General features: G+C 35.3%; 6 protein-coding genes and 1 pseudogene across 12 annotated transcripts; 3 read left to right on the top strand and 4 right to left on the bottom strand.

Annotated features, from left to right (window-relative positions):
- Nucleotides 1–702: 702 nt before the first annotated feature.
- LOC104707569 (uncharacterized) lies at nt 703–1,627 on the bottom strand. Its single transcript, XM_010423943.3, has one exon. The coding sequence runs from the start codon at nt 1,466–1,468 to the stop codon at nt 830–832; it is 639 nt and encodes a 212-aa protein (XP_010422245.2). The 5' UTR covers nt 1,469–1,627; the 3' UTR covers nt 703–829.
- Nucleotides 1,628–1,966: 339 nt separating this feature from the next.
- On the bottom strand, nt 1,967–5,208 carry LOC104707568 (inositol diphosphatase DSP4). 4 transcript variants are annotated; one of them, XM_010423941.2, is made up of 6 exons: nt 4,881–5,208; nt 3,048–4,776; nt 2,877–2,970; nt 2,538–2,595; nt 2,381–2,424; nt 1,967–2,289 (listed from the first exon to the last, which is right to left on the bottom strand). In XM_010423941.2, the coding sequence occupies exons 2-6, from the start codon at nt 3,245–3,247 to the stop codon at nt 2,086–2,088; spliced, it is 600 nt and encodes a 199-aa protein (XP_010422243.1). In that variant the 5' UTR covers nt 3,248–4,776; nt 4,881–5,208; the 3' UTR covers nt 1,967–2,085. The 4 variants fall into 4 exon arrangements, with proteins under 4 accessions (XP_010422243.1, XP_087316525.1, XP_010422244.1 ...); XM_087460399.1 differs by having other exon boundaries at nt 2,520–2,595; nt 4,881–5,182; XM_010423942.3 differs by having other exon boundaries at nt 3,048–3,298; nt 4,881–5,182.
- Nucleotides 5,209–8,918: 3,710 nt separating this feature from the next.
- Nucleotides 8,919–11,424, top strand: LOC147940335 (uncharacterized). Of its 3 annotated transcripts, none has more exons than XR_015563170.1 (6): nt 8,919–9,488; nt 10,006–10,458; nt 10,548–10,863; nt 10,949–11,074; nt 11,164–11,272; nt 11,383–11,424. XR_015563170.1 is itself a non-coding variant. In XM_087460426.1 (5 exons), the coding sequence occupies exons 1-5, from the start codon at nt 9,060–9,062 to the stop codon at nt 11,175–11,177; spliced, it is 1,338 nt and encodes a 445-aa protein (XP_087316552.1). In that variant the 5' UTR covers nt 8,919–9,059; the 3' UTR covers nt 11,178–11,424. The 3 variants fall into 3 exon arrangements, 1 of the variants encoding a protein (XP_087316552.1); XR_015563169.1 differs by having other exon boundaries at nt 11,164–11,288; XM_087460426.1 differs by having other exon boundaries at nt 11,164–11,424.
- Nucleotides 11,425–13,428: 2,004 nt separating this feature from the next.
- LOC104707567 (EH domain-containing protein 2) lies at nt 13,429–17,567 on the top strand. Of its 2 annotated transcripts, none has more exons than XM_087463335.1 (16): nt 13,429–14,170; nt 14,271–14,350; nt 14,485–14,553; nt 14,642–14,699; nt 14,843–14,898; nt 14,992–15,034; nt 15,125–15,183; nt 15,286–15,396; nt 15,545–15,647; nt 15,736–15,785; nt 15,881–16,009; nt 16,098–16,349; nt 16,428–16,507; nt 16,630–16,756; nt 16,839–16,982; nt 17,233–17,567. In XM_087463335.1, the coding sequence occupies exons 1-16, from the start codon at nt 14,083–14,085 to the stop codon at nt 17,416–17,418; spliced, it is 1,635 nt and encodes a 544-aa protein (XP_087319461.1). In that variant the 5' UTR covers nt 13,429–14,082; the 3' UTR covers nt 17,419–17,567. The 2 variants fall into 2 exon arrangements, with proteins under 2 accessions (XP_087319461.1, XP_087319460.1); XM_087463334.1 differs by having other exon boundaries at nt 15,122–15,183.
- Nucleotides 17,514–18,553, bottom strand: LOC109125963 (mRNA export factor GLE1 pseudogene; annotated as a pseudogene).
- Nucleotides 18,554–18,877: 324 nt separating this feature from the next.
- LOC104707566 (short-chain dehydrogenase/reductase SDRA) lies at nt 18,878–20,993 on the top strand. The gene is made up of 6 exons (XM_010423939.3): nt 18,878–19,238; nt 19,564–19,680; nt 19,867–20,001; nt 20,132–20,257; nt 20,338–20,439; nt 20,537–20,993. The coding sequence occupies exons 1-6, from the start codon at nt 19,101–19,103 to the stop codon at nt 20,684–20,686; spliced, it is 768 nt and encodes a 255-aa protein (XP_010422241.2). The 5' UTR covers nt 18,878–19,100; the 3' UTR covers nt 20,687–20,993.
- A 466-nt stretch (nt 20,994–21,459) lies between these two features.
- LOC104709710 (helicase sen1-like) lies at nt 21,460–24,309 on the bottom strand. The gene is made up of 4 exons (XM_087461265.1): nt 23,701–24,309; nt 22,444–23,625; nt 22,029–22,353; nt 21,460–21,947 (listed from the first exon to the last, which is right to left on the bottom strand). The coding sequence occupies exons 1-4, from the start codon at nt 24,307–24,309 to the stop codon at nt 21,460–21,462; spliced, it is 2,604 nt and encodes an 867-aa protein (XP_087317391.1).
- Between the last annotated feature and the right edge of the window lie 2,084 nt (nt 24,310–26,393).

The following is a 26,393-nucleotide window of genomic DNA, read 5'->3' as shown; positions in this document are numbered from 1 at the left end:
CTTAGATTAAATATATAGTGAAAATAATGTTAGATCAGTTGTTAAGATCATAGATAAAAAAAATGGGAGAACTAATTATGGTGTTCTTAGAATAAAGATATAGTGATCGGAGATTTGCCCGACAAAGGAGAGGATGAGACAAAAGCGTTTCAATTTTGATTTTGGTTTCGATTGAGATTTTGGTTACGATATGCCAAAAGCTCGACAAAGGAAACGACGGAGACAACGACGAAGACAAGGACAGAATAGGACGGAACTAGCTTCTCTCCTTTCGATTTTGGTGTTTCAATTGCCGGAAAACAAAGCTTCGGCGGCGACTATGGCGAGAACGAAGCTGTCGCCGTTTTCGAAAGAAAAACAAACCCTAGACACGATTTCGATGGAATGAGAGAAATGAAAATATTTCCTTCTCATTTTTTTTCTGACCAATCAGAAGAGAGGAAGAATGTTAGAACGGGCTGTGGATCAGTTCTACCAAAACCAATATTTTTGATCTAAGCCCACTGTTCCATTTTTTTATTATATAATTGGGCTTAGAATAGGGAGAGTGTTTTGCCGTTAATGATGGCCTTACCGCGTTTACGGTTCTAAAATTAATGAGCGATTGAACCAAAGCTAAATGGGCCTTCATTGTAAATTTGAATTGGGGGTTTTGGTTAAGAACAGGCCCATAATCAATAACTAAAAATAATAATACTCCAGTTTCCAATAAGCGTAATTAAATTTCATATGTAGCACACACGTGAATCTCTAGGCAACACAAACATCAGTGAGGTGAGTCACGTGCAACGGGAGTGTGGTATTATTGAGCCGTAGGATACAAATAAAATCAATAAATGTCGAGGATCTCGATGATCGGACGGTTACAAAGGGGACACGAACCTCGATTAAGCCACACCTCTCGAGAACACACTCTGCAAAAAGTGTGTCCACATGGGATTAACGCTGCTCCTTTCTTCCTTCCCATGCACACGCAGCACATCGAATCATTACCACCACCTCCTCTAACCGTCGATGAAGACGACGCCGTTTCATTCCCTTCGACGACTCTCTCCGCCGTTTCCTCTAACAATCTCATTAACGAAACTCTTAACGGCGTCAAACTCCCTGATGACGACGCTACCGTTTCCTCCGTTCGGTAATTTCTCTCCGCCGCTAAAGCAGCTGCGAGATTCATACCTTGGGTTAACTGAACCGGTCCATGATTTGAACCGGAACCGACCCGGTTATCGAACGGTTCGTCGTCTTCGCGAGTGTTAGTAGTAGTAGTACTGGTTGTTAACCGAAGACCCCAGGTTGGACCACAACATCCGATTTGTTTGAATCCTAGCCGTTCCTTTAGTGTTCGTTTCCTTCTTCTGGTTCGATCGAGACCGTCCATCTGGACTCGTAGCAAATCAAGAAATGTCGTTGACTGTTGCGTCTCGGACTGGGACTGACTTGTTTCTACACCTAGTTGTTGACTCATTATCGACTAAGAATCTTAGTCTAAGATACAGAGATTTAAAAGAATAGAAGAGAACTAAGAGAAAAATAAATAAGAATGGATTCTGAAGAACACCTCCGCCATTGAAGAACACACCAATAGAGGAGTAAAAGAGAGAGAGAAGGAGAGAGTGTTGCGACTGTTTCGGAAGTCGTGTCTCGCAGGGTTTTTTAAAGCTTTTTTCAGTTATACTTCCGAATTACGATTGCATTCATTACTAGTATATTATTAGTATCTTTAAATTTGAAATTAACACAAATTTGACCAATAACACAAATTTTTTGGTAAAACGTTTCCTCATAAATTTTAAATCTTCCACTAACCACGTTAATTTGGCATGCCAATTTGTTAACTTGGAATTTGCCAATTCAATAATTAAAAAGGTTCGAATTTTTACGCTGAATACAAAAATTTATGAAAAACTTGTTCCACATGATAGCATTGAAAAGGAGAAAACCCGTATCATTTTTATTTATATAATTTGGAATAAAAGGGATTTTATTATGTATTTATTGAATGATGGAAAGTCTTTACTTTTCATCTAACTACTCAAAGAACTACTTAAATTTTTCTTAATGGCATTTCAACAAGTAAAGTTGTCAGTAATCAATGTGAGTATGCCTCTTGGAACAAGAGAAGGAGAGTGGTGAATGCTTTAGATTGGAGATGTCAAAGAGTTCCATGAACCTCTGGTCTGATATCCTAGCTTTGGCAGCTGCGAATCTCTGGTACTCATCGAAGATGGAAGACAAACACCATCTCTGAATCTTCCTCACACAACCTACTAGACACCCTGTCCGATGCTGCAACAGAGAGAAACAAGATATATAAGGATCCTTTCGATCATACATGTCATGACTAGTGTTAAACCAGAGGAGAGATGTCTCAGTTTACCTTCCCACTTTTGCAATGAATTAACACAGGATGATTCTCGGTATCTAGTTAAAAAAAAAGGCAAAGACAAACTCATCATTAGATGATCAACACATTAAGCTCAATTAAAAATGTTTTCAACAGAGTCCAGAGACTATACCATAGAAGGGGTACCTACCTAGAAGTACTTGTAATGCTTCTCGGATTACCTCGTCAGGGATATTAACAAAGGGTTCCTGAAAGAAACACAGAGAGAGAGAACCATCAAATCATCAGTTTCAAGCACACACAGAATATGTTATTCATCCATCATCTTTGATAGCTCTATCTCACCATAAGTCCATAACATGCTAAACAAGAAGATTAAACACCATAAGTCCAATAGAAGGAACAACCGTAGATAGAATTAACCATATTAAAGGATGAAATCTTAAGATTCTGAAGAACAGACTATGCAACCATATTAAAGGATAAACCAATAGGATCAGTATCATCAAAATCATCCTCAGTTCCTCACCTTGCATCTTTCAATTCCAAATTGAAAGACTTGGATCCCATTTGATTTTGCGAATTCTATGTTCACCTCTGGGTATGCCTCAGGGCACAAATATCTAGAAACACACAACAAAATCAAGAGAGATTAGAGACAAAAACGAAGTTGACAGGCATCGAAATCAGAGAAAATTACATGATGGATCGGAGGCGAAGAGACTGGAGAAAGCTGAAACTGACGGGTTCAGGGAAGCCAGAACGGAAAATTCCATTATCGACCATAGCGAAGTTGAGAGGTGGCACGAAAAGCTCGCCGCCGCCGCCGCCTCTATCCTCCGTCGAGTTCTCCGACTGTGGTACGGTGTGAACATCTCCGGCGTAGCTCTCCAACGTCATGATGATGGGGTATATTGTAGAGTGCCAAAAACGGAAACGAAGAGAGCGGAGCTTTACGATGGGGAAAAGTCGAGAAGATTCACAAGTCTTTTAGGGAGAATATTAAAAGGTATCCATGAGGAATATTCTTTAAATCCAAAAACCTACTCATAAGTTGAATAATACGATAGTACTAGTTTTTACATACATCAACATATTACAAATTTATCCCACAAATTCTTTTCACTCTCAGCTGCTTAAATTATTTTCGTAGTCGAAATGAACAAAACAAAGGTAAATATATAAATCCAATAAAGTATTAAAAATTAAATGTGAAATATATATATGCAAATCTTATTGAAATTAATTATGTTAGTGCGACGGAGTAAGTAAGTAAATGTCGGAATCTGAACCAAGAGAAGAATGTTATGTCACAATAAATTACTAAAACTATAGTATATACTATTGAATAATCATGTTAGAGAAGACTCAAGAAGGCACAAAAGAATCAACTAAGCAAATATAAACAAATAATGCACTAAACAGAAGACTCAAGAAGGCACAAAAGCAAGCAATGCGCTCATTTGAGCAATCAAAGAAGCACAGAAAAATCAATGCACTAAACAGAATAATTAAATAAGCAAACAAACAAGTTGAGCAAAAAAAAAAAAAATCAAATAATGCACTAGACTGAAGAATCAAGAAAGCACAAAAGCAAGCAATGCACTAAGCATGAGAATCACATAAGCAAACAAACAAGTTGAACAAAAAAACAAATGATGCACTAAACTGAAGAATTAAGGAAGCACAAAACAAGCTGTTTAAGAAAGTAGTGAACATATACTTCAACAATAACGCAAGAATTAAATTTTGAAGATGGACTCAAGCAAACTAAATTACCTTGAGCAAGAACATGCCCTGCTTTTTTACACTCATAATTACGACTAATTTAAGATTACATGAGAATATAAGATTATTGATGTAGAAATTTATTAGCTAAAAGCTCATAATTACGACGATGGAATGAAACCATTTGACTACCATAATCCGATGATGGCAACCATTGCCTATAAATGCACATGCCACAAAACAAAAACAGTTCCCAAAATTCAACCAAAAAAACAAAATCAATAATTTGTCACAAACATTTAAACTATTGATTCAGTTGAGGTGACTAGTAGGAGAAAAAAAAAGATGAATTTGTGAGGAATTGAAAACTTGAAACTTCGAGGTGAAGATTGGTTTAAAAGTGAAGTAAGAGATGCTAGAAAAACAGAACTCATATTAGAGTTATTATTTAGTTGGAGTTTGTTCTTTATCGTGAGAGGGTGATGACATACACATGTAAATGGATTAGAGAAACTCATCTCACAATTTAAAATCTCAAAATATTCATATAAACACTTGTACTAATCTAGTACGTACTTTACTTGTGTTTATTGATAAGATTAGTATATTTAATTTAATTTAATATTTTTACTCCAGTAAAAAATAATTTTGGTTTACCACTGGTGACATCACAAAGATAAAGAGACAACACACCATGCCAACTGTAAAAACAAAATTCAAATGAACCAAGTATCAGAAAAGTATTGATCAGAAAAACTTTGCATAGTTCTATGGCCCCTAAAACAAGTAGTCTAAAAAAAGCTACGTTGCACGGAAGCGTGGCTCAAGCATCGATTCTCGCTTCAGAATCGGGAGCGGAACCGGAAACGTCCGGAATCGCGATGGAATCGCGTTTCCTGAAAAGTTGATTTTAGAAACGCAGAAGAAGCAGCGACTCGGATTTGGAAGCGTCCGAAAATATTATTAGTTTAATCCAAAGAATATTCCATGAATTTATGAAAGTTGTAGTTTGAATATAAAAAAAACAAGATTTACAGGAAGAACGGTCAAGTGTGGCTGGTTGCAAGAAGAAAGAAGAAGCAATTAGGGTTGATATACACGTGGCTTATTTGTTTTCTTTCTTTGATCATCTCATTTTATTAACAATTTAATAAACATAAAATAACAAAATAACAGCTTTTTTTCCTTTTTTCGACAAAATATCAGCTCTTAACGAGCCCAACAATAACAAAAAAAACCTATAACGAGCCCAACTGAAAATGAAAATTGAAATGTGCCATAATTTATATATAGATATATAATAATAATAATTTAATTTCAGTTTGGCTTAAATGTTTGGATATAGTGTACATCACTATATATTTTTTTTATTTAATACTTAAATTTGACATATTTAGGAAACTTTTTATAAATAATATATATATATATAGATAATATGTAACGCTTCTAATGCGTACTCCGTTTCCTCTATTTTTTTAAAAACACGCTTTTCCGCTTCCAAACGCTTCCGGTTCCGCGTACCCATTTCCGATTCCATGTAGCTTAGTAAAAAAATCACACTAGATTGGTAACGAAAAAAGTCAAATCCATCACTTTTTCCACCACACCAAAAGAAAAATTGTCCACTGCTACAAAATATTTTATGACTATTATAGGCTCGTAGCTAAATTTGTTCCTGCCTATTCGCAGATATAATAAAAAAGCCACAAATTTTTTGTATCAGGACACAGTGAAACAATTTGTGCCTTTGTCCTAATGACATTTAGTGAGAAAGAAGTAGGATCATACTTTTGTTCATGATGATTAGACTATAACAATCAAATTGAATTCTCAAAAAAGTCCTCAAAATTACATAAATTTTATTTTAATATTTATTTATGATTTTTAACTACATATATTTAAATTATTAAGTTTTATATCTGTATACGTAATTATAAACATTTATATGTTGTTAATATAACTTAAATAAATGTATTTTTCTTACTTTTGTTTATAATTTATAATTTTATTATTTTTTCTAACAAATATTTTTATATAATTTTATATATATATATAATATTTTATGTTGTAAACATGTAAACCGCCTAAAACTGTCTAGCGTTCTAGGCGCTAAGCGCTGGGTCACTGCTCATATACCGCCTAACGCTTTGTTGAACATTGGCTATTATAAACCTAGAAAGTATATAATCCATTTGTATGGAAAGACGTCTATATCATAAGCATTCATAAGCACATTTTTTCAAATGACACTTTTGTTTTTGGTCTTCCTATTAATTTAATAGATTTTGATCCGTAGTATACTAAAGATTTATTTTTCAGCAATTATTAAGAAAAAATCTATGTTATATGTTTATGTTTTTAATATGTCTGATTAATAATTAGATTATATAATTTTAAATGGATTGTATTTTTTTTTGTCTTTGGTACTGTTTAGAATTGGCTTAACACCTCTTGTTAACTCGTTTGATAATCAATCCGTAAAAAACTATAGAACATATTTATTCAAGTCTAACCCTTTCCCTAAAATGATTTGCAATATTTTTTTTCACGAAGTTATAAATATCTAGAATATTTAAATTATGCATCCTAATTTCTTTTAGAATTATTGAAATATGTTTTTGATACTAATTTAAATTATGGTTTTTAGAAAAAACATTTAAATCTTTATGATTATCGATTTTGAGATGATTGTATGGTAAATGATAAATTTTAATATTTATTCAAATGATAAGAGTTTATTTATGTAAATCATACATAAAAAATGATTACTTTACCAAATGTATTTAAAAATTAATAATAAAGGGATCGTGGTTACTCTAGTTTTCTTGAAGATTACTTTATGATGATCTGTTTTCTTTTTTAATTTCACCATGTGTCATTAGAGCTCTTGTAGAACAATTCCATGTGCTGGTGGAAGTATTATTTAAAAGTGGAGATGTGTTTTGTGACAAAACTAGGGAAAATGGTATATTTCAGCCTAAACATTTTTGAAAGTGTATTTTTCTATCCATACAATATAACAATGTATTTTTATTAACTGAAAATCAAATAAACTACATAAACTTTTATTAACTGTTTCAAAGCACATATTGACTAATTTAAACATTAGTCAACTGTCAAAAATGCCGACAAGGCATGATGTGGACGCTGACATGACATGATTAGGACTTTGATATGCATGATGTGGATGCTCATGAGGACGTAAAAGTTATAATTACAAAAATTGTCTTTAACAAAATTAATATTATTTTCTTAACCAAATAATGTTATTTGCACAAAATTTTCAAAAATAAATTAAAAACCAATCGATGATTTTTCAACCTGTTGCATAATTAATTTTAAAGTAATATTTTTTAATTACAGCTATTATTAGTTATTACATCAATGATTTTTAAAAAACTCAAAAAAACATTTCTTAATTAGTTGATAGATGATATCAAACATATTGAAAATTATTAACAAAACCATTGACTACATGTTTTAGTTAATATATATTTTTTGAAATTATTATGTGGTAAATTGATAAATCATTGATTTTGTGTTTTAATGAATATCTTTTTTAAATTGTTTTATCTAAATAATATTATTTGGTCAAAGTTATTTTCTGTCTATAATAAAACTCAAATGTCAACATGAAGTGACATTAGTGCAGTGGCCAAACGTAAGTACTTAATGCACAAGGCACCATCACACTAGAGATCGAGTCTCGCTCCTTACGAATGTAAGGATTAGGCTAATAGACCGGTCTGTTGTGGCCCAATGGTTGACAAAAAAAAACTCAAATGTCAACACAGTAAGTTTTTTTTGGTCAACTGATTTGTTATATTTAGATTTAAAACTGCCTAGGCTTACAGCAACACATATACAAGATTACAAACTCCTACACAAAAAACAAAGCATCAGAGGAATTAATCCCAGACTATTAACTATACAAATCACCAAAAGTTAAACTCCTTTAACCCAAAAATTAGCTTAGCACAAAAAGTTAAACTCCTTTATTAAAAACAACAGTGAACGTTCTCAAAAAAATAAAAAATAAAAAGTTTTACTAGAATTTTTTTTTAAATCTTTATTCCACTAAATAAGTGATGTTTGTTTTATTTTTTGCGAGAATTTTTTCTCATGTTTCTCAAAAAAAGAATAGTTTATTTTTTTCTTTTTCTTCTCTTTTCTTTTTATTATTTTTGCAATAAGAGTATTGATTGGTATGAACAACCCCCAAGGCCTTGTCTAATCTCAGATCTCGAGTGAACCAACCTTAAAAATATATCATGTAACCCAATTAATCATTATATAAACCAGTTTCGACGATATGTGGCATTTTTTTTGTCTTGTAACTATTTGATGTCTAAGTGAAGGACACATGGCGGAGAGGGTCAAACGTGAGAGACATTAACAAAATTAAATCCAAATATTCTAATATCATCATATGCGATTTTAAAATATAAACATAGCTGCCATATTAAATCATTAATTAATCTAGATATCTTGTGGTTGATCTATCAGAGTTTACATCCGATCAATATAACACATTTGTTGTACACACAGATGTGTTTAGTCCCAAATCAACCAAACCACAGATAATTGTTTATAATTATAATACCAAAATAATCTCTCGCTCATATGAGCTAATCCTTTATTGTAAAATAAAAATAAAATTAATTGAATCTCTCTTCCACATATGCATTTCCGTTCCATAAATAATATCCATCATCACCATAATTTAAAATATAAACTCAGTTTCACTATAGTTATTTTTTAAAAAGAACTGAATCATTTTCACACACTTTCTATAACAATAAATTTAAATATATTTAAAAAATCAAGTCTATGGTCGTTTTTTTTTTTTCTAAATTAAATATGTGGTCTTGTACACACGTAAGCTTACAAAATCCAAAGTGCCTTATTTGTTTTAGCTTTCCCCTCCAAAGTCCCAAAACTCTGCAAAACTATTTCAAAATCCCGAAACTACCCTCAAACCCCGATGATGGAAGAATCATCATCAAAGCAACAACGATCTGATCAATCCCACAACTCCTCAACCCGACCCGACCCGATCCTCCAAAAACCACCGGAATCATCACCAGCTACGAAATTCTCATTCCCGAGACTCCTCCTCTGGTTCGATCAATCAAATCGCGTTAAAACTCTTCTCTCATGGTCCATCTTCTTCCTCCTCGCCGTCATCGTCCCAATGATCTCACACTTCGTGCTACGTTGCGCCGACTGCGATTTCAAACACCGCCGTCCTTACGACGGTTTGGTTCAGCTCTCGTTATCGATCTTCGCAGTAATCTCGTTCGTTAGTCTCTCGGATTGGTCCAAGAAGTATGGAATCCGAAGGTTCCTCTTCTTCGATAAGCTTAAAGATGTGAACGATAAAGTTAGGATCGGATACGAAGCTGAGATCCAGGTAAATTAAATCTTATCTGCTAATTATAGTAATTAGTATTTAATTTCATGATTAGAATCGTTAATTTTGGGATTAGATTGGTAAGCCCTTTTGGCTCTTGAGTCTTCACCATACTCGAACCTCTAATTATGAAATCAAGTGAAGTTGAGGTTTTGGGCCACATTGCTGTTAATTACGAATCAAACATTGATTAGTTGGTTTGATTATAGATTTAGGCCTGGGACGTTGGACTGAAAGGTTCGGTTTGGTTCGGGTAGTCGGTTTTTCGAGTAATTCGGTTAATGAGCAAGGCTACCGAATATAACCGACCAAAAATTTGGTTCGGATAGGTCTGGTTATCGGTTAATTTAATTCTGTTATGTGTTTCGCATCCATACAAACGAGATCCGAGAGACTAACAAACGAAATTCGGTTATGTGTTCGGGCTTTAGATAGCGGTTAGGTTCGGTTACTTTCGGTTACCGGTTTGGAAATCCGGATACCATCTTACAAGTGTCTGCTCTGTTTCTTGTTGCAGAGATCAATGAAGCTACTTGCTATCTTCGTCCTTCCATCGGTAACGCTACAAGCTATTTATCGTATCTGGTGGTATGCTTCAGGCTTCAACCAAATCCCTTACATCATTAACCCGATGCTGAGCCATGTCTTAGCCTGTACGCTTCAGCTCTCATCTTGGCTCTACCGTACATCGCTCTTCATCATCGCTTGTATCCTCTACCAAAACATCTGCCACCTCCAAGTCCTCCGTCTCGATGAGTTCGCCCGCTGCTTCGCCTCTGAGATCACTGATTTTAGTTCCATACTCGCCGAGCATCTCAAAATCCGGCGTGAACTGAAGGTTGTTAGTCACCGTTTCAGGCGTTTCATTGTTTTGTCATTGTTCTTTGTCACTGCCACTCAGTTCATGGCTTTGCTTACCACCATTAGAGCTAGTGTTCCGTTCAATATCTACGAAGTTGGCGAGCTTGCGGTAAGATTTTATGCGTATTATCTTCTCTTTGATCGTCTTGTTCTTGTCTTTCTAAAACTTATCTTGATCAATGTCTCTGCTTTTTACAGTTATGCTCCATAAGCTTGGTGTCAGGGCTATTCATATGCTTAAAAAGTGCAACACAGATGACTCACAAAGCTCAATCTGTAACGAGCATCGCCACAAAGTGGAATGTTTGCGCCTCTTTAGATTCATTTGATGTTCTTGATGACGGAGAGACTCCTAAATGTCCAACGAACATACAACATTCTCAGATTTTATCGCGTCGTCGTAATGTTATTCAATCATCTGATGATGATGAAGAAGGAGAAGGAGATCACGATGATATTGAGATACATCCAATCTATGCCAGCGCCGTTTGTGCTCAGAAACGTCAAGCTCTAGGTAAAGAAAATCTTGAATTAGACGCATGATTGGAACAAACCTTTTCTACCGTTAAACTAAGATTTGATTTCTCTATTGTATTTAGTGACCTATCTAGAGAACAACAGAGCTGGGATCACAGTTTACGGATTCTTGGTGGATAAAACATGGTTGCGTATGATCTTCAGCATCGAGCTTGCTCTTCTTCTATGGCTTCTCAAAAAGACAATCGGTAATCTCTGAATCCATGTTCTCATTTCAACTATTTTTCTCTTGTTTAGTTAACCAAAAACGTTTTCTTCATGTGTTGGTATTTGGCAGTGAACATAACATGAAAACGAAACGAGTGTTCTTGCTTTCTCTCATAACGCACCACCACCATATTTGAAACCGAGATGTTCTTTTTGTCACTAAGGCTGCCATATAACAGGTTTTTTTTGTACCATGTATGTCTGCATAGAAATGTTTGATAATTTTATTTTTGCAGTTATATGTATATGTATGTGTATTCAACTCATGTTTATTGATTGTGAAAAACAGGTTTAATAATATGTTTGGTCAAATTGACGATCCTAAGGTAAATGTGATGGTTTATTATTCTAAATTTTGAAAATACATTTAAGTGAAAATGTCGTCTTCTTCTTAAACCTCAATCTCTATGCTTAATCCAATTTCTTCTTCTTCTTAACACTGCACATATAGTTTTTATAAAATTTAAACGGAAATCTTCTAACAATTAAACAGTTTGTTTTAAGGAATTTTTTTTTTTTTTTTTTCAACCATTGAGCCACAACTGGTTTGTCCATTAGTCAAATCCCTATAGAATGTGTGCATTAAAGACTTACCATTGCACACTTTACCATTGCACACTGCACTAAGGTCACTTGACAGTTTTAACGAAATCTTTTATCAAATGTTTTTTTAAAATTGAGGTTTTCTTGGTACAACATCAAATATTACTTTTCAATATTAAGATTTACCTGCGACAATCAATCATTGGGTCAAACGTTACAGGCAAAGTAACGCCACAAAGTTTAGGTACACTGATAAGTTTCTCGATATCGACTTTCATCGACTTTACATCATTTTCCAAACACTCACAGAAAACTAGACGATCTTGTGTTGTTGGAATTGCAAGATAAATTGTACGCAAGCTGCTGCAACAATCTGGTGTTGGATAAGAGAGTCTTTTGAACCGGTAATATATGTCATAAATGACATCAAAGTATCCATCACATCAGGACATGTGATCACCGTCGTGGCATTGAGAATCAATAGTTACTGAAACAACACATATATTGAAAATTGATTTACTCATTATGTGTTTGATTAATAGTGGTTGGGAGAAAACAGAGTTTATTTTATTTGGTGCATGTTGTGAAAGTATTTATAGGAATGTGTATGAGTTTTATTCATGCATTATTGATATTTTACTAAATTTGCGATATATATTATATTTTAATTGAGAATACAACATTGAAATATTATATTTGTTTGTATTATGTGTGTATTATCTTCCACTTAATTTCAAAATAATGTCTACTATATTATGCTTATGCATGCCTGATAATAACTAGGTACTGTAGTAATATCCAACCATGCTAGGATCATATGAAATCAATACATTTATTATTCCATAAACAATCTATATTTAATTCATAAACTAATATTATTTATTCTAACAATGTTTACTATCACATGGTTAGAACAAAACACAACTGGAAGAAGAACAAAACACAATTTTTAATGTGTTAACACTATCACACAAAAAAAAGTTTACTATCACATTTACGCTTAGAATAATTAGGAAAATTATGTTAACAAATTAAACAAATTATGTTAACCAAGAAAACATTTCAAACATCCTACTTTCGTTTTATTTCATACTTAGTTGTATGGATTGTTTTGATTTAAGCTTTGATTTAACAATTTTACAAAGGAGATGACTCAACAAAACTCTAAGTCAATTGTTTTTAAAAAGAAATCATGGTTGGTGCCATTTTTGAGTTATGCGCATAACTGAGTCCTAACACATGGTTAGAACAAAACACAATTTTTAATGTTTGTGGTATTTTTGGATTAAAAGTTTTATGATAGTTATTTTTGTAAGAAAAACCTAGTGATGGTATTTTTGGAATAAAATCTTAGTTTAGTGGTATTTCAGAGTATTTATCTTTTTACAATGTCTAATAAAATTACATTTACATTTTATAAAAAAAGAATTAGGAAACTAAAATTTATCTTAAAAATTTAAGAAAAAAAATCCATAAAAGAAAAGTAAGAAACAAAATATAATTGGACATTTTTTCTTTTTTGTTAATAGTCTCCCACCCTCTCTCAATTCTTTTTTGATATACTCCCTCTGTATCATAATAGATGATTTTTTAGGATTTCACCAAGATTAAGAAAAATAATAAATATTGTATTTATTATTAATTACTTTTGTTTTATATTTCTTTTAATACTTATTTAATCATACTTTTCTTATACTTGTTGAATTTATTATAAAAGTAAAAACATTAATTAGTTATTTGATTTCAACAATAAAAATGCATTAAATACACTAAAGAAATCATCTTTTGTGATACAAGAAAAAATTCTAGAACATCACCTTTATGATAGAAAGAGTATATATATTAATGGTTTATATAGTAAAGAATCTATGAGAAAGATTTACATGATTAAAATTTAAGTCAATATTGACAAGCATGGTTGATCACTTCATTTTAAGATGCTAGGAGAATATAACATCTTTGTTAGCCATGTTTTTACCATGTTGAGTTAGTAGAGATCCAACCAGTAATTGCGTACAACAAAATCTGATCTTCATTAAACTGTCACCATCTCGCTAAAGTAGCCGTTAAACCAACTTCACGTCGTTTTAGATTTCATGAGACACACACAGCGTGTTGGGCCATTCAAAAGATTGAACAAAACCGACGTCGTAATAGTCTGCTCTTTGAGACTTCGACAAAGCTATTAAATCCAACTTCACGTCGTTTTCGATTTGAATAACACACAGCTTGCCGACAGTTCAAAAGATTATACAAAACGGCGTCGTATATTACCAACCCTCGACAAGCGCCAAACCCGTTAAAATACCCTATTTGGAAAAATATCTTCTTCTACGCTCTCTCTTCTCTCTCTCTCTCTCTCTTAACTTTTCAGTTTCAATTTCAAATTAATTTCAAATTTCATAAACCATTCTCTCTCTATCTCTCTCTCTTCTTAATCCCAGTCATGGAGACGTCTTCGGCGATCTCGATCGGTTCTTGTTTGAAAGAGCATCAGAAGATCTACAAGGAATGGTTCAATATAGCCGATTCAGGTTTCAGTGTTCTTTACCTTTTTACCCCTTTTTCAGATTCCATTAACTACTCCGCCGTAATTATTCCGTTCTGATTTCGTTTTGCTTCTGAAAATTTCAGATGGAGATGGTCGTGTTTCCGGTAACGATGCTACTAAGTTCTTCGCGATGTCAAAGCTTTCTCGCCAGGAACTCAAACAGGTTTATTATTACTCATACGATTAGTTTTCTTAAGATTTCATGAATCCATAGGACTTGTGAGACTATGAATTGGATTTTGAAGTGTGTAATTCTAGGGTTGATTGAGATAATTAGTTGCGTTTTTGTATTTTAAGGTTTGGGCTGTTGCGGATTCGAAGCGACAGGGATTTCTGGGTTTGGCGGAGTTCATCATTGCGATGAAGGTATGATGATTGTGTGAGATTCATTTATCTTACTGAGTCAATTTGAAGTCTAAAGTTCTTACTTATTTGACTATTTTGTTGCTCTCAGCTCGTCTCATTGGCACAAGAAGGACATGAAATTACTTCAGATCTTCTCAAAGGCTCAAGTAAGTGGCCAGTACATCTTGAAATTTTATGACTAAAGAGGTTCTGATGGTCGAAGACAGTGTAGTCTTATTAGATATAGCAATTAGGTTGGATTTTTAATCAGAAATTGGCTAATCTGATTCTTTTTTTTTTTTGGTTCTAGTTGACATGAAGAGTGTGGAGTTTCCAGTGTTGGAAGGACTGGAAAACGTTGTATCTGTGAGACTCCTTCTTACCTGATTTTGTTTCTAAGATCTTTTCAGGATTTGCTTTTCCTAATCTAAGAATTTGTCTTAATTGTTTTGCTTACAGAAGCAGAAAGCGTCAAAAACAAATGTGGACGTTGAAGACAATGGTTAATTAGCATTCTATGTTTTGTTTCATACATTATGATTTTTTTTTATTTTGTTAAAAAATGTTGATTTGCTGGCTAAACTTGCAGTAGTTCGTCAGCCACATGTCACGGCAAAAGCTCCCTGGTACAAATCAAAATCTATTATCAAGGTGGGATAATACTTTGCTTTGTCGCTGCAATGTCCATCTTCTTGGTATTTGAGCGTGTGATCTGATGATTCTAACATGTAATCTGCCATTTTGCATGACCAGCCACAAGTAAATGTGGTGACAATTGTCGATGGCTTGAAAAGATTGTACACTGAAAAGCTGAAGCCTTTGGAAGTCACATATCGTTTCAATGATTTTGCATCCCCTGTACTGGTGAGTGAACTTTATGCTATCCTTATCATTTCAGAAGCAGTTGTGTTGTGTGGTTTTGTTTGTCCGTTACAGAAATTATATCCAATGTCACCTTGTAGATTGATTCTCAGTTTGTTCTCTTGATACTTTTTTTGTTGTTGATTTGCAGACTAATAGCGATTTTGATGCCAAACCAATGGTAATGCTTTTGGGTCAATATTCCACCGGAAAAACAACATTTATTAAACACTTGCTCGGATGTGACTACCCCGGTAACTTGCTCCGTTCCCTTAAACTCGTACTAATGCAATGAATCTTCAGTTATGTATCTGATTTTCACCACTGTCATCTTGTTACCAGGAGCTCACATTGGTCCAGAGCCAACAACAGATCGGTTTGTGGTTGCAATGGTATGTCAGTGTGTCTTGATTTGATCGTAGTTGAATCATTACTAGTGAGTTACTTGATGTATTCATTTAACTCTTATGATTTGATTTTCTTATAGAGTGGACCAGATGAACGAACCATACCTGGAAATACCATGGCTGTTCAAGCTGACATGCCATTTAACGGGCTAACAAGTTTTGGAGGTGCTTTCCTCTCAAAGTTTGAGTGTTCACAAATGCCGCATCCCGTGAGTAATTAACCATTATTCCATTGTCTCTTTTTGATTATTCTCTCTGTTGGTTTATGTGAGCCTTGTCTTCCTGTTTGTGTTGTAGGTCTTGGACCAAATTACTCTTGTAGACACTCCTGGAGTTCTTTCTGGAGAGAAACAAAGGATGCAAAGGAGCTATGACTTCACTGGTGTGATCTCATGGTTTGCATCTAAATGTGATATGATTCTCCTTCTCTTTGATCCCCATAAGCTTGACATCAGTGATGAATTCAAACGGGTGATAACATCTCTGCGTGGTAACGAAGACAAGATCCGTGTTGTTTTAAACAAAGCTGACCAAGTTGATACTCAACAAGTAATTATCCATTTCCTCCCCCATTCATAAGCTTCATTTTTACTTGTGTTTGAGCTGATCTAAATCCTTGATTCTTAGCTAATGAGAGTGTATGGAGCATTGATGTGGTCGCTTGGTAAAGTCTTGAATACACCAGAGGTCGTACGTGTCTATATTGGGTATGCCTTTGAATACGACATGAACTGTGATTTTGATTTCATGAGTTGTTAAAAGGAATTTAAGCCATTAGTTTCATTTGGTTACACAATAGATTAATTTTGTTATTGCTTTACTTGTGCAGGTCCTTCAATGACAAACCCATAAACGAAGCTGCAGTTGGACCGATTGGAAAAGAACTCTTTGAGAAAGAGCAAAATGATCTTCTAGCAGACTTAATGGACATACCTAAGAAAGCATGTGACAGAAAGGTATGATTCTGATGAGTCTCAGTTCAAACAGTAATGTCCATAAATTCAAAATTTTGAGGCTGAAAACAACTATTTGTTGCAGATTAACGAGTTTGTGAAGCGAGCTCGAGCTGCGAAGATCAATGCATACATTATGAGCCATCTTAGGAAGGAAATGCCAGCAATGATGGGCAAATCCAAAGCTCAGCAACGTCTTATGGACAATCTCCAAGAAGAATTTGGAAAGGTTAGTAAATATCTCATTTGAGCTACAAAACTTAGACTAATCGCATTATGAGTAGCCTACTAGAGATTTTTAAAATGTCCTAAACCAAAGTAGTTGACTTTAAGCCAAACTAGAATTTTTGTTTACACGCACCTCTCTATTGATCAAGAAATAAATAAAGGAATTGGTTTTTATCTCATGTTTTCATGTTTTGTATTGATTGATTTCAGATTATTTAACAAAAAATTATTGTAATTCTTAAAAAAAACAGGTACAGAGGGAGTTTCATCTTCCGGCTGGAGATTTCCCAAGTGTGGAGCATTTTAGAGAAGTATTGGGAGGCTATAACATTGACAAATTCGAGAAGTTGAAGCCTAAGATGATTCAAGCAGTGGATGATATGCTGGGATACGATATTCCAGATCTATTGAAGAAATTCAGAAATCCTTATGATTAAAACAATAATGCTTGTACTTAGAAGAAAAAAAAAACTTTTTATGATCAAGCTTCAGAGTTTATCACAATCAGTAGAACAAGTTAAATATTTGGAGATTATGTTTTGTGCTCTTCTGAATTAGTAATCAATCTCTGGTATTGTTGTTCTAACTCTGCAGTATAGTTCACTGACAAGAGACTCGTCTTCATAGTTCTTCCTTTAGGCTCCTTTAGATACATCTGGTCATCTAAGTAGGCTGTGATATTGGCTATGGTCAATTCTGTCCTCACTTTCTTCAAGATTTGCTCTCCCTTTTCTGTCCTCAAGTTCTTCAAGATTTGCTCTCCCACATCGTTCACAACATTCACAAACTGAGATTTGTACCGCTGATAAGACCAAAGCCTGCTGTCTGTAGAAAGGCATTTAAGGCTATTGCGTTAGCTATGTTGTTGTTGTTGGTTGAGGTGTTGTTAACGAACTGGGTTAACCAAGTCTATCCATGTTCTATCCCATGCATGTTAGTAGCATTGCCACCGTGTATATCTTCCTGGACGAGCGCACCGTAGAGCTTCATAATAGAATCTAGGAGTTCATAAGCGTCAGAAGAATCCCACACTGACTGATCTGAGTTTGCGATATGATTTGGAGCAGTGTAGATGCAAGCTTTGTGGAACTCAGCAAGTAGTATATCCATAGCTTGTGGAAACATCGAGGCGACGTGAACGATGACGTAGCTGGATGCAAAAGGGGTCCTTTTGTAGACCATTCTCTTTGCAAAAGCTGCAATACTGATGGATAAGGGACAAGGAGGGTCTTTGAATATTTTGACAATCTCATTGATCTTTGTATTTACATTATCCTTCACCGCAGTTATTTGCTTTATCGCCCTTTCAATACTCTTTTCGAAACTGCGAAAGTCCTCATTCAAACGTGATTTTAGCTCTTGGTTCATTGCTTCTAACTCTTGCAGCTTATTCAATCTCTGCTTCACCAACATCAAACCAATTTCTTCAGCTTGAAAACTCGATGTTGTAGCTTAACTACCAACAACACTAGTTCTCTCTAGCACAGCCTTCTCTTGTGCGAGTTCTCGTTCATCATCTCTACGGTACTGTTCGACCCCTGATTTTGCAGAGGGAGACGTTTTAATCCCCATTAGCATTAGCAGAACAAGATGGTTTGTTGTTCAATAACTTCTCTGTAAGATTATTTTGTTTCTCTTGTTAATTGTTATTATGATTTCAACCCTAACGCAAGAGCATATTTATAGAGTTATGAATGTGAAATAAAAAATAGTAAATTGATAAGTTTTCCATATTTTTCTTGTGATTTCCTTTTTCTTTCTTTTCCATTTTCTTGAGTTTTTTTTTCCCTTTTCTTGAATTTTCCTTTTCGTTTTTTCTTTTTACATCCTATTTAAATTTTCCTCTCTTTGTTGTTCTTTAAATTACAATATATTCCAACAAATTATTTTAATTTTGATTGTGTGTCACACTGTTGTTTAGGATATAGAAATAGAAATCCTATGGATTTTCTTACCATAAATCATTTAAACGTTTCAAACGCAATCTCACGAACAATCATTTAAACGCTTTTAAAAAAACGAAATTTAAACGCTTCAAACGCCGCAAACTTCATCACTCATCGCTTACTTTAGAGAGAGAGAGAACACAATCATTGGAAGAAGCAAGAAAAGATTGAAAATGGAGAAGACGAAGATACCGAGAAGATTGGAAGGTAAAGTAGCGATTGTGACGGCTTCGACGCAAGGGATTGGTTTCGGAATCATTGAGCGTTTTGGTCTCGAAGGCGCTTCCGTCGTCGTCTCTTCCCGCAAACAGGTTTCCACAATCTCTCTCTCTCTTTGATTTGAAGACTTTAATCGATCTTCTTAGTGATGGATCTTCGTACTCGGTGCTTCAATTAGTTTGCTTTTGTTGTATTGGGGATTTTGATTTTTGCAATTTCACTGTAAGCCCAGAATTGTTGAAATTTTTGGTTTGATTTGTTACAGAATCTAAGTTTCTCTATGTTACTGTGAAGTGAATCATCTGAATTGTGACAGTTCTGATCAGAGAAGTAGATTGTGTGTGTGTGTTTTTGGAAGCTGGTAGCTTTGTTTTAGCCAATTTTTTTTGTTGATTTTGATTATATATATGTGTGCAGGCAAACGTTGACGAGGCGGTAGAGAAACTCAAATCCAAAGGGATTGATGCGTATGGAATCGTTTGTCATGTTTCCAATGCTCAACATCGCCGTAATCTTGTCGAAAAGACTGTTCAGGTAAACTTAATCTATGAGCAAATTGATCGTGAACAAGCTTTACATTGTTGATTGGTCTTGTTGCTTCAAAGCTCTCTCACTTAACCACACTTGTGAATCCTTTGTTTGCGTGTCTTTGATTTACTTAAGAGAGATTATGATGTCTTCTGTGTTTGAAGTTACGTTTTGATTGGTGTTTTGGTTCAGAAATATGGCAAGATAGATATCGTTGTCTGTAACGCTGCTGCCAACCCATCTACAGACCCGATCTTGTCTACCAAAGAAGGTGTTCTCGACAAGCTATGGGAAATCAATGTCAAATCCTCTATACTTCTCCTTCAGGTAAAGCTTTTCCTTTTTATGGTTTTCATTAGTTTACAACAGTCACAGTAAAGTATTAGCTTTGTCTTTCCATAGCTAATTAGATAAAATTTTAGATTCGATTTGACCTTGTTTGTGTTCGTTTTACCAGGACATGGCTCCTCACCTAGAGAAGGGTTCTTCGGTTATCTTCATAACTTCCATTGCTGGATTTCAACCACAAGGATCGATGGCTATGTACGGAGTCACTAAGACAGCTCTTCTCGGCCTAGTGAAGGTATGTATTAGCGTCTCCCATCTCCTGACTGGATGATGATTATGATGATTTATTGCATTGATTTGAACATCATGTCTCAGGCACTTGCTGCTGAGATGGGACCAGACACACGCGTGAACGCAGTTGCACCCGGTTTTGTTCCCACACACTTTGCTTCGTTCATTACTGGAAACTCCGAAGTGGTAATGTTTTAAAATTAAATCTTATAAACTGAGGTTATGATTGGATCTCAAATGATGGGATAACAATAATAGTACTACACTTGTGGATTTTGCTCAGAGGGAAAGTATCGAAGAGAAGACTCTGCTTAACAGGTTGGGAACAACTGGAGATATGGCTGCTGCGGCGGCTTTCTTAGCATCAGATGATTCTTCTTATATTACTGGTGAGACTTTGGTCGTTGCTGGAGGAATGCCCTCAAGACTCTAAACCAATTCCGAGCCAATATTAGCATCAGAAAAATGCAATCAGGGAAACAATCATAAAAAGTAGAGATCGTTTTATTAGTTTTCAACCAAATAAGATTTTACGAAAAGAAGAAGTTCCAATAATATCATGAATCCGTTGGATACCTTTGTTGGGCTTGTAAAACGATAATTTCTTCATTAGAAAGACTTGTTTGGGTTTATTTCAGAGCTCGAACAATAAAGTTTGGGTTTTATATGTATGTACGTAACACTAGGTTTTTATTGTGTGTTTAGGTATACATTTGTGTTTATGTTGATTTTGTTTACTACTTTGCTCTCCCAAATAATTTGTAATGCCAAGATTCACTTATGAGTCCATACCCTCTGACTCATCACCGGAAGCAATAATGATGCGTAGGTAAATTATTTGACTCGTATATGGAGGCTAGGTCTTAAATTTTAGGTAGTCTGATCGTAAATTATTTGACTCGTATATGGAGGCTAGGTCTTAAATTTTAGGTAGTATGATCGAACCAGAGTCGTAGGAACCTAACGTAAGCCACTGACTACCGTGTGCTTTCGACAAAAGTGATACAACGGTAGTTGAACTGCATCTAGTACGTGAACATTGATCTTTCTACAGAAAGCGGTACATCAATTACTTGTTTGGCAAGAAAGAGATTCAGCATAACAGGCTGCTAGTTCTATACTATCCATAGATATTAAAGCCAAACTATCCATTAATACCGAAGCCACAAAAAGAGGAAAAACCATCGAGATACCCTGGTAAAGGATCTACCGGGCATTTATTCTTTCTTTCCTGATCGAAAGAGACTGAAAACTCGAATACACATCAGACATGTCGACCTTTGGAAGAGCATTGTTCATGGCATCTCTTAAATTCTTCTCTTCAACAGCATTATAGAAACATCCACGTATCTTCGAGTGCCTTACGAGCTTTGTCCATATCGAACCACTCAGCAATAGAGTTCTCTCGTTCCCAATCACCCATAAACAATGCCTTGCACGAGTCAGTGCCACGTTGGCTCTTTGACGGTTAGAGAGAAACCCTATGCTTCCGTTGCCGTTGCTTCTCACGGTGGATATGATAATGATGTCTTCTTCTCCTCCTTGAAACCCATCAACCGACCGAACACTTAAAGTGAAGAGCTCACCTGGTACGGAATTGTACTTCTTACCGATCCTCTCTTGGATTGCTCTAATTTGACCTTTATAAGGTGAGATAACCCCAACGCTCATCTTCATCTTTGTCTCACTTGACACTGTTTCAAAAACTAGGCAAATTTAAAAAAGAATACATGAAAAACATGTTATATAAATCGATATAGATCAATAAAGATCACCTTTTAGAAGATTGGATAAGATCTCAGCAATGACAGCAACCTCAACCATGTTTTTAGGACTATGTCCATCACCAAACTCTTCTTTCCCAAGTCCCACGTTAATAAACGAGAAAGAACCAAACATGTTTCCTTGAAGAAACCGCTTTTGGTAGCTTTTCTCTTTAACAATGTCAGCATCAGCGATCTTACCATCATAAAACTCCATGTTGGGGAAACGACTTATAGATGGATGCATACGGTATTGAATATTAAGCAAATGTTTCTTGTGGCCAATCAAAACCAATCTCTCAAACAAGCTTCTTCCAAACTTGGCCTTCTGACATACCTACTTATACAAGAACTATGTTTCAAAACTCCATTCCTACGTTTAAAATGCCAAAAACAAAAATAGATCAATAAGACAAAAGAGTAGTACCTCGCTTTGCACCATTGCTGGTAGCTGGAGCTCATCTCCTATGAGAACAGCATGGCGCAAGCCCTCAAGTTGCAACGCAGCAACAGATTCACATTCTTTAAGTTGAGCCGCCTCGTCAACTACAAGCAGTTCTACAGATCCTGTCCGTTCCGCGGTCATCTCTGCAGCACCCGAGGCAGTGCAGAAGATTACGTGTGCATTTTGTAGGCAGAATCTCCTTACATCCTCGTTTACCAACAAGCCTGGAATCTCAAAACGTTTTGATAGAAAACGTAGAGTCTGAAGGCAATCAACACCGATGAGTTTGTTAAAACTATCGAATGTTAAGCTTTCTTGATTCTCCTGCAAGAAAGATCTGGCTCGGCGAATAGCTTGACGAGCTGCATGCATTTTCTTCACATCGTTGGATGATATAAAAGACTTAGGCAGATGTGTGTACATATCCACCATATCCCTGTGGACTTTCTCCATTGTTTCACTTAACTCATCAAACTTTGGCTTTACAAAATCCCCAAATGTAAGAATCTTTTCTTTCTTTTTAGCTTCTTCCTTCTCCAATTCTTCATTTGAGCCAAGAAACAGTTTCTTTACAAACTCACCAAATGTTGTAAGAAGACTTTTACCTTCTTGCTTCTCCCTTACGTCACTTAGCAACCGATATTTCTTATAGTTAGACTCCGTATTTTCAAGAGTATCAATGACTGACTCCAACCTCCGTTCCCATCTGGTCGATGGCGAAAACAGTTTACGCAGTTTAGTGATGCGATGATCAAGAAACACATTGAGGAGGTCATCATTCCCCCTGTCATCTATCCCCATTCTAACTCGGTTTCCGACTAAAACAATATTCCCAAGCCCGAAAGTAGAATGTTCTGATGAAGAATTTTCCTTAAATAACGCCAAAAGCCTCGATGCAACTCCTACAACAGCCGTGTTTGTAGGAGCACACACTACTGTTCTGCTACCTAAGTTGAGAAGAGCAAAAAGAAGCGTAGCCACCGTCTTTGTCTTGCCAGTACCAGGTGGCCCCCAAATCAGTTTCACACTAGTCTTGTCACGGATTTTTCCCGTCTCTAGGCAAGCCAATATTGCAGATTCTTGGGAAGAGTTCAAGTTGGCTGAATGTATAATATCCATTATATCATTTCCAAAATTCCTAGAAGAAACAGGTTGTTCTGTATCCTGAAACATATACAAGAACAAAACCACAATTACTCCACAGCATACGTTAAAGCAAGATCATTACATGTTACTTACCGCGGTGTTAGCCTGAAGGACACTCTTGATGAGACTCAAGTTTGCATCTCCGTTATGCAAAGCCTTCCAGATACGTGTGTTTGTGGTTAAATTCATAAGAAAAACACCGGAACGAAACGAGAATCTCTCATCAATGGATATGGTTTTGGAGGAATGAACAGTGAAGTGTAGCTCATCTTCGACAGAGAATACATATGCAAGAATCAGTGGGTTTAAGTCATCGACGCCTCTTGGCCTTTTTGCTTTTGTGAGAGCAATGAGGTCTCCATGTTTTGGCTCGTAATTAGTACTGTTTCCTTGCGCCGCCATACTCATCTGTACTGATATGTTGAGCTTGTTTGATGTTCTACTCGGCGGTTTAATCCCCGTAGCTTCCACGGAACGTGTGTAAAAGACAGGAGCTTTGTACAAAGAGTTCAAGCTGGAGAACAACTCTGTACGTGTTTCCTGTAGGAGAAGAGGAACAAAGCAGTTACGGTATTCATCAACGGACCCAAACATGTCTGGTATTGACCTAAGCTCTTCCTTGTGGATATCTTTGTTGAGAATATAATTAACGGACCAAGAGAAGATTTGAGTAACCAGACTTTTCTTCTCGTTCCTCTCCATGTCACAGAATCTTTCTGAAACATAATAAACAAAGAGTTAAGTACCTAATTCATAGCAGGTCGTAGCTACATAGAAACGAATGCTTAAGGCAAACTAATAAATATAGTTGTATATATGATGATAAGTGGGAAGCAGTTCTATACGAGCACTGATGCAGGAAAATGAACAACGCTAAACGAAGACAACAGATTTTATCTGGGGGATTTAGATCAGTTTGGTCTAGTTAATAGGAGGAGGAGGAAGAAGAAGGCGAAAGGTCCACACTATATTGGAAAGGAATATGTAATTTCAAGTTTTTATCAATTTCCAAGAAAACATTGTTAATACCTTTTTTTAATATAGTATATAAAAATAATCATATATACATACATATTGAGCGAAAACAGCACTTCGCATGCATAACTAAAAGTTTAGGCAATTACACTAATCATTATTTTAAAATTTGGAAAATTATTTTGTACATTTTTGGTTTACCCGAGAAATTACTTCACTTAAATGAAGAGGAAAGGTCAAAAACTTAAGAACGAAGGATTTACGGTGGACAGGACAACAGTTGCCTGCTCTTATTAGTCGTCAACTCGTCATAATCGTCCTGACTATCTGACAATAGTCACATCAGTAAGTAGTTTATATCCTGTTTTAAAAATTCCCGTCTACTATCGATTATGTCCTATAAAATCACTAAGCTTACCTATTTTCTGTTCTTGATTAATGACTAATTTCTGTCTAGCATCAATTGGCTGATTATGTTTATCTAATCTGATTATTTTCTGCTTAATTTTGTGTATACCGATTATTTTTGGAATTAAATTTATATAAGACATATATATTTTTGTTATTTCGACATTTAAATTAAGAGTTTATAATGTTTTACAATGACTAATGTATAAACGTTTGATAAAAATCATAATTTTAAAGACAATACTATACTTTCATATTTTTCTTTTAACATAAACAGAATTATGCATATATTTAATACAATATATTTTAATTTTATTACTAATTTAATAAAATAACCCTAAAACTAGTTTCTGATTAATCCCCGTTTAATCTCTGATTTTCTCGCTAGGCGCTAGGCCCACTCCAACCGCTCGACTAGCGCCTAGTGATTTCTAAAACAGGGGTTTATACCTTATTTTGTAAAAAACATATTTTAAAATACTACATAAAAACATATTTTTGTAGTAAAATGGAGCAAAAGAATTTAAGTAGAAATACAAATTTACATTTGCAGCTTTGAATGTACACAAAACATATATACAGTATAACCCCATTGTATAAGAGGCAAAAGAAACTGATATGACATTAGTAACGCCATTCCTCTCATCCCTCTCTTTCTTTGACTATGGCTTGTAGAAGATAAAGAGGCCCAAGCCCAAGTCCAAGTCCAACAAGAACAAAACCCAGTCCAACAGCATCAAAATTTGATCGACAATAAGACAAAGTCTCAACGGTCAAAATAGAGCTGCAGAGCCGGTACGGAGGAAGGTGTCGTCTTCTCTCATCCAAACAAATTTGAGCTTCTGGAATCCTCTTCTGATGACTCATCCTGATACAGCTGTCTATAGTGATAAGTTTTGCTTTTGTGAAGATTCTAGAGTCATCTTACCTCTTGTATATAAAGACTGTAAAACCCTAAAGTGATTATTAAGAAAGATACAAAATTATTCACCAAATTCCTCTGTTTTCTAAATCCGTTCATGGTATCAGAGCCGCTGTTAACCTTCACAGGTGAAACAATGGCCGCTGCTTATCCCTTTCTTGATAATGTTCATGTCACTAGCTCAGTCACTCTGAAGCTAACTGACAACAACTATCTCTTGTGGAAAATACAATTTGAGTCTCTTCTCTCCAGTCAAAAGCTTATCGGCTTTGTCAATGGTGTCGTCACTGCACCAGCTCAGACTCGCCTCGTCGTCAATGGCGAAGTCACCAACGAAGTTCCCAATCCCCAGTACGAGTCGTGGTTCTGCACCGACCAACTTGTCCGGTCGTGGTTGTTTGGTACGTTGTCAGAGGAAGTCCTTGGTCACGTTCACAGTCTCGCTACGTCCCGCGAGATCTGGCTATCACTCGCTGAAAAT

Source organism: Camelina sativa, chromosome 8, assembly GCF_030686135.1.
Source record: "Camelina sativa cultivar CO46 ecotype springtype chromosome 8, ASM3068613v1".
In the NCBI taxonomy this organism is placed as follows: Eukaryota; Viridiplantae; Streptophyta; class Magnoliopsida; order Brassicales; family Brassicaceae; genus Camelina; species Camelina sativa.
The sequence above is the reverse complement of the archived record's forward strand: the minus strand, read 5'-3'. Positions and strand labels throughout refer to the sequence as shown.

Excerpts from the sequence above, each read along its gene's own strand:
- LOC104707569 (XM_010423943.3), bottom strand. The coding sequence starts at position 1,468 with ATGAGTCAACAACTAGGTGTAGAAACAAGTCAGTCCCAGTCCGAGACG.
- LOC104707568 (XM_087460399.1), bottom strand. The coding sequence starts at position 3,247 with ATGACGTTGGAGAGCTACGCCGGAGATGTTCACACCGTACCACAGTCG. Across the intron at positions 2,971-3,047 it reads CTTCGCCTCCGATCCATCAT|ATATTTGTGCCCTGAGGCAT; the intron begins GTAATTTTCTCT and ends GTGTGTTTCTAG. Across the intron at positions 2,596-2,876 it reads TTGGAATTGAAAGATGCAAG|GAACCCTTTGTTAATATCCC; the intron begins GTGAGGAACTGA and ends TGTTTCTTTCAG.
- LOC104709710 (XM_087461265.1), bottom strand. The coding sequence starts at position 24,309 with ATGGAGAGGAACGAGAAGAAAAGTCTGGTTACTCAAATCTTCTCTTGG. Across the intron at positions 23,626-23,700 it reads TCCTTCAGGCTAACACCGCG|GATACAGAACAACCTGTTTC; the intron begins GTAAGTAACATG and ends TATATGTTTCAG. Across the intron at positions 22,354-22,443 it reads CAGCAATGGTGCAAAGCGAG|GTATGTCAGAAGGCCAAGTT; the intron begins GTACTACTCTTT and ends TTGTATAAGTAG.
- LOC104707567 (XM_087463334.1), top strand. The coding sequence starts at position 14,083 with ATGGAGACGTCTTCGGCGATCTCGATCGGTTCTTGTTTGAAAGAGCAT. Across the intron at positions 15,786-15,880 it reads ATCGGTTTGTGGTTGCAATG|AGTGGACCAGATGAACGAAC; the intron begins GTATGTCAGTGT and ends ATTTTCTTATAG. Across the intron at positions 16,508-16,629 it reads GTCGTACGTGTCTATATTGG|GTCCTTCAATGACAAACCCA; the intron begins GTATGCCTTTGA and ends TTACTTGTGCAG.
- LOC104707566 (XM_010423939.3), top strand. The coding sequence starts at position 19,101 with ATGGAGAAGACGAAGATACCGAGAAGATTGGAAGGTAAAGTAGCGATT. Across the intron at positions 19,681-19,866 it reads TTGTCGAAAAGACTGTTCAG|AAATATGGCAAGATAGATAT; the intron begins GTAAACTTAATC and ends GTTTTGGTTCAG. Across the intron at positions 20,002-20,131 it reads CCTCTATACTTCTCCTTCAG|GACATGGCTCCTCACCTAGA; the intron begins GTAAAGCTTTTC and ends TCGTTTTACCAG.
- LOC147940335 (XM_087460426.1), top strand. The coding sequence starts at position 9,060 with ATGATGGAAGAATCATCATCAAAGCAACAACGATCTGATCAATCCCAC. Across the intron at positions 9,489-10,005 it reads GATACGAAGCTGAGATCCAG|AGATCAATGAAGCTACTTGC; the intron begins GTAAATTAAATC and ends TTCTTGTTGCAG. Across the intron at positions 10,864-10,948 it reads TCAGAAACGTCAAGCTCTAG|TGACCTATCTAGAGAACAAC; the intron begins GTAAAGAAAATC and ends TATTGTATTTAG.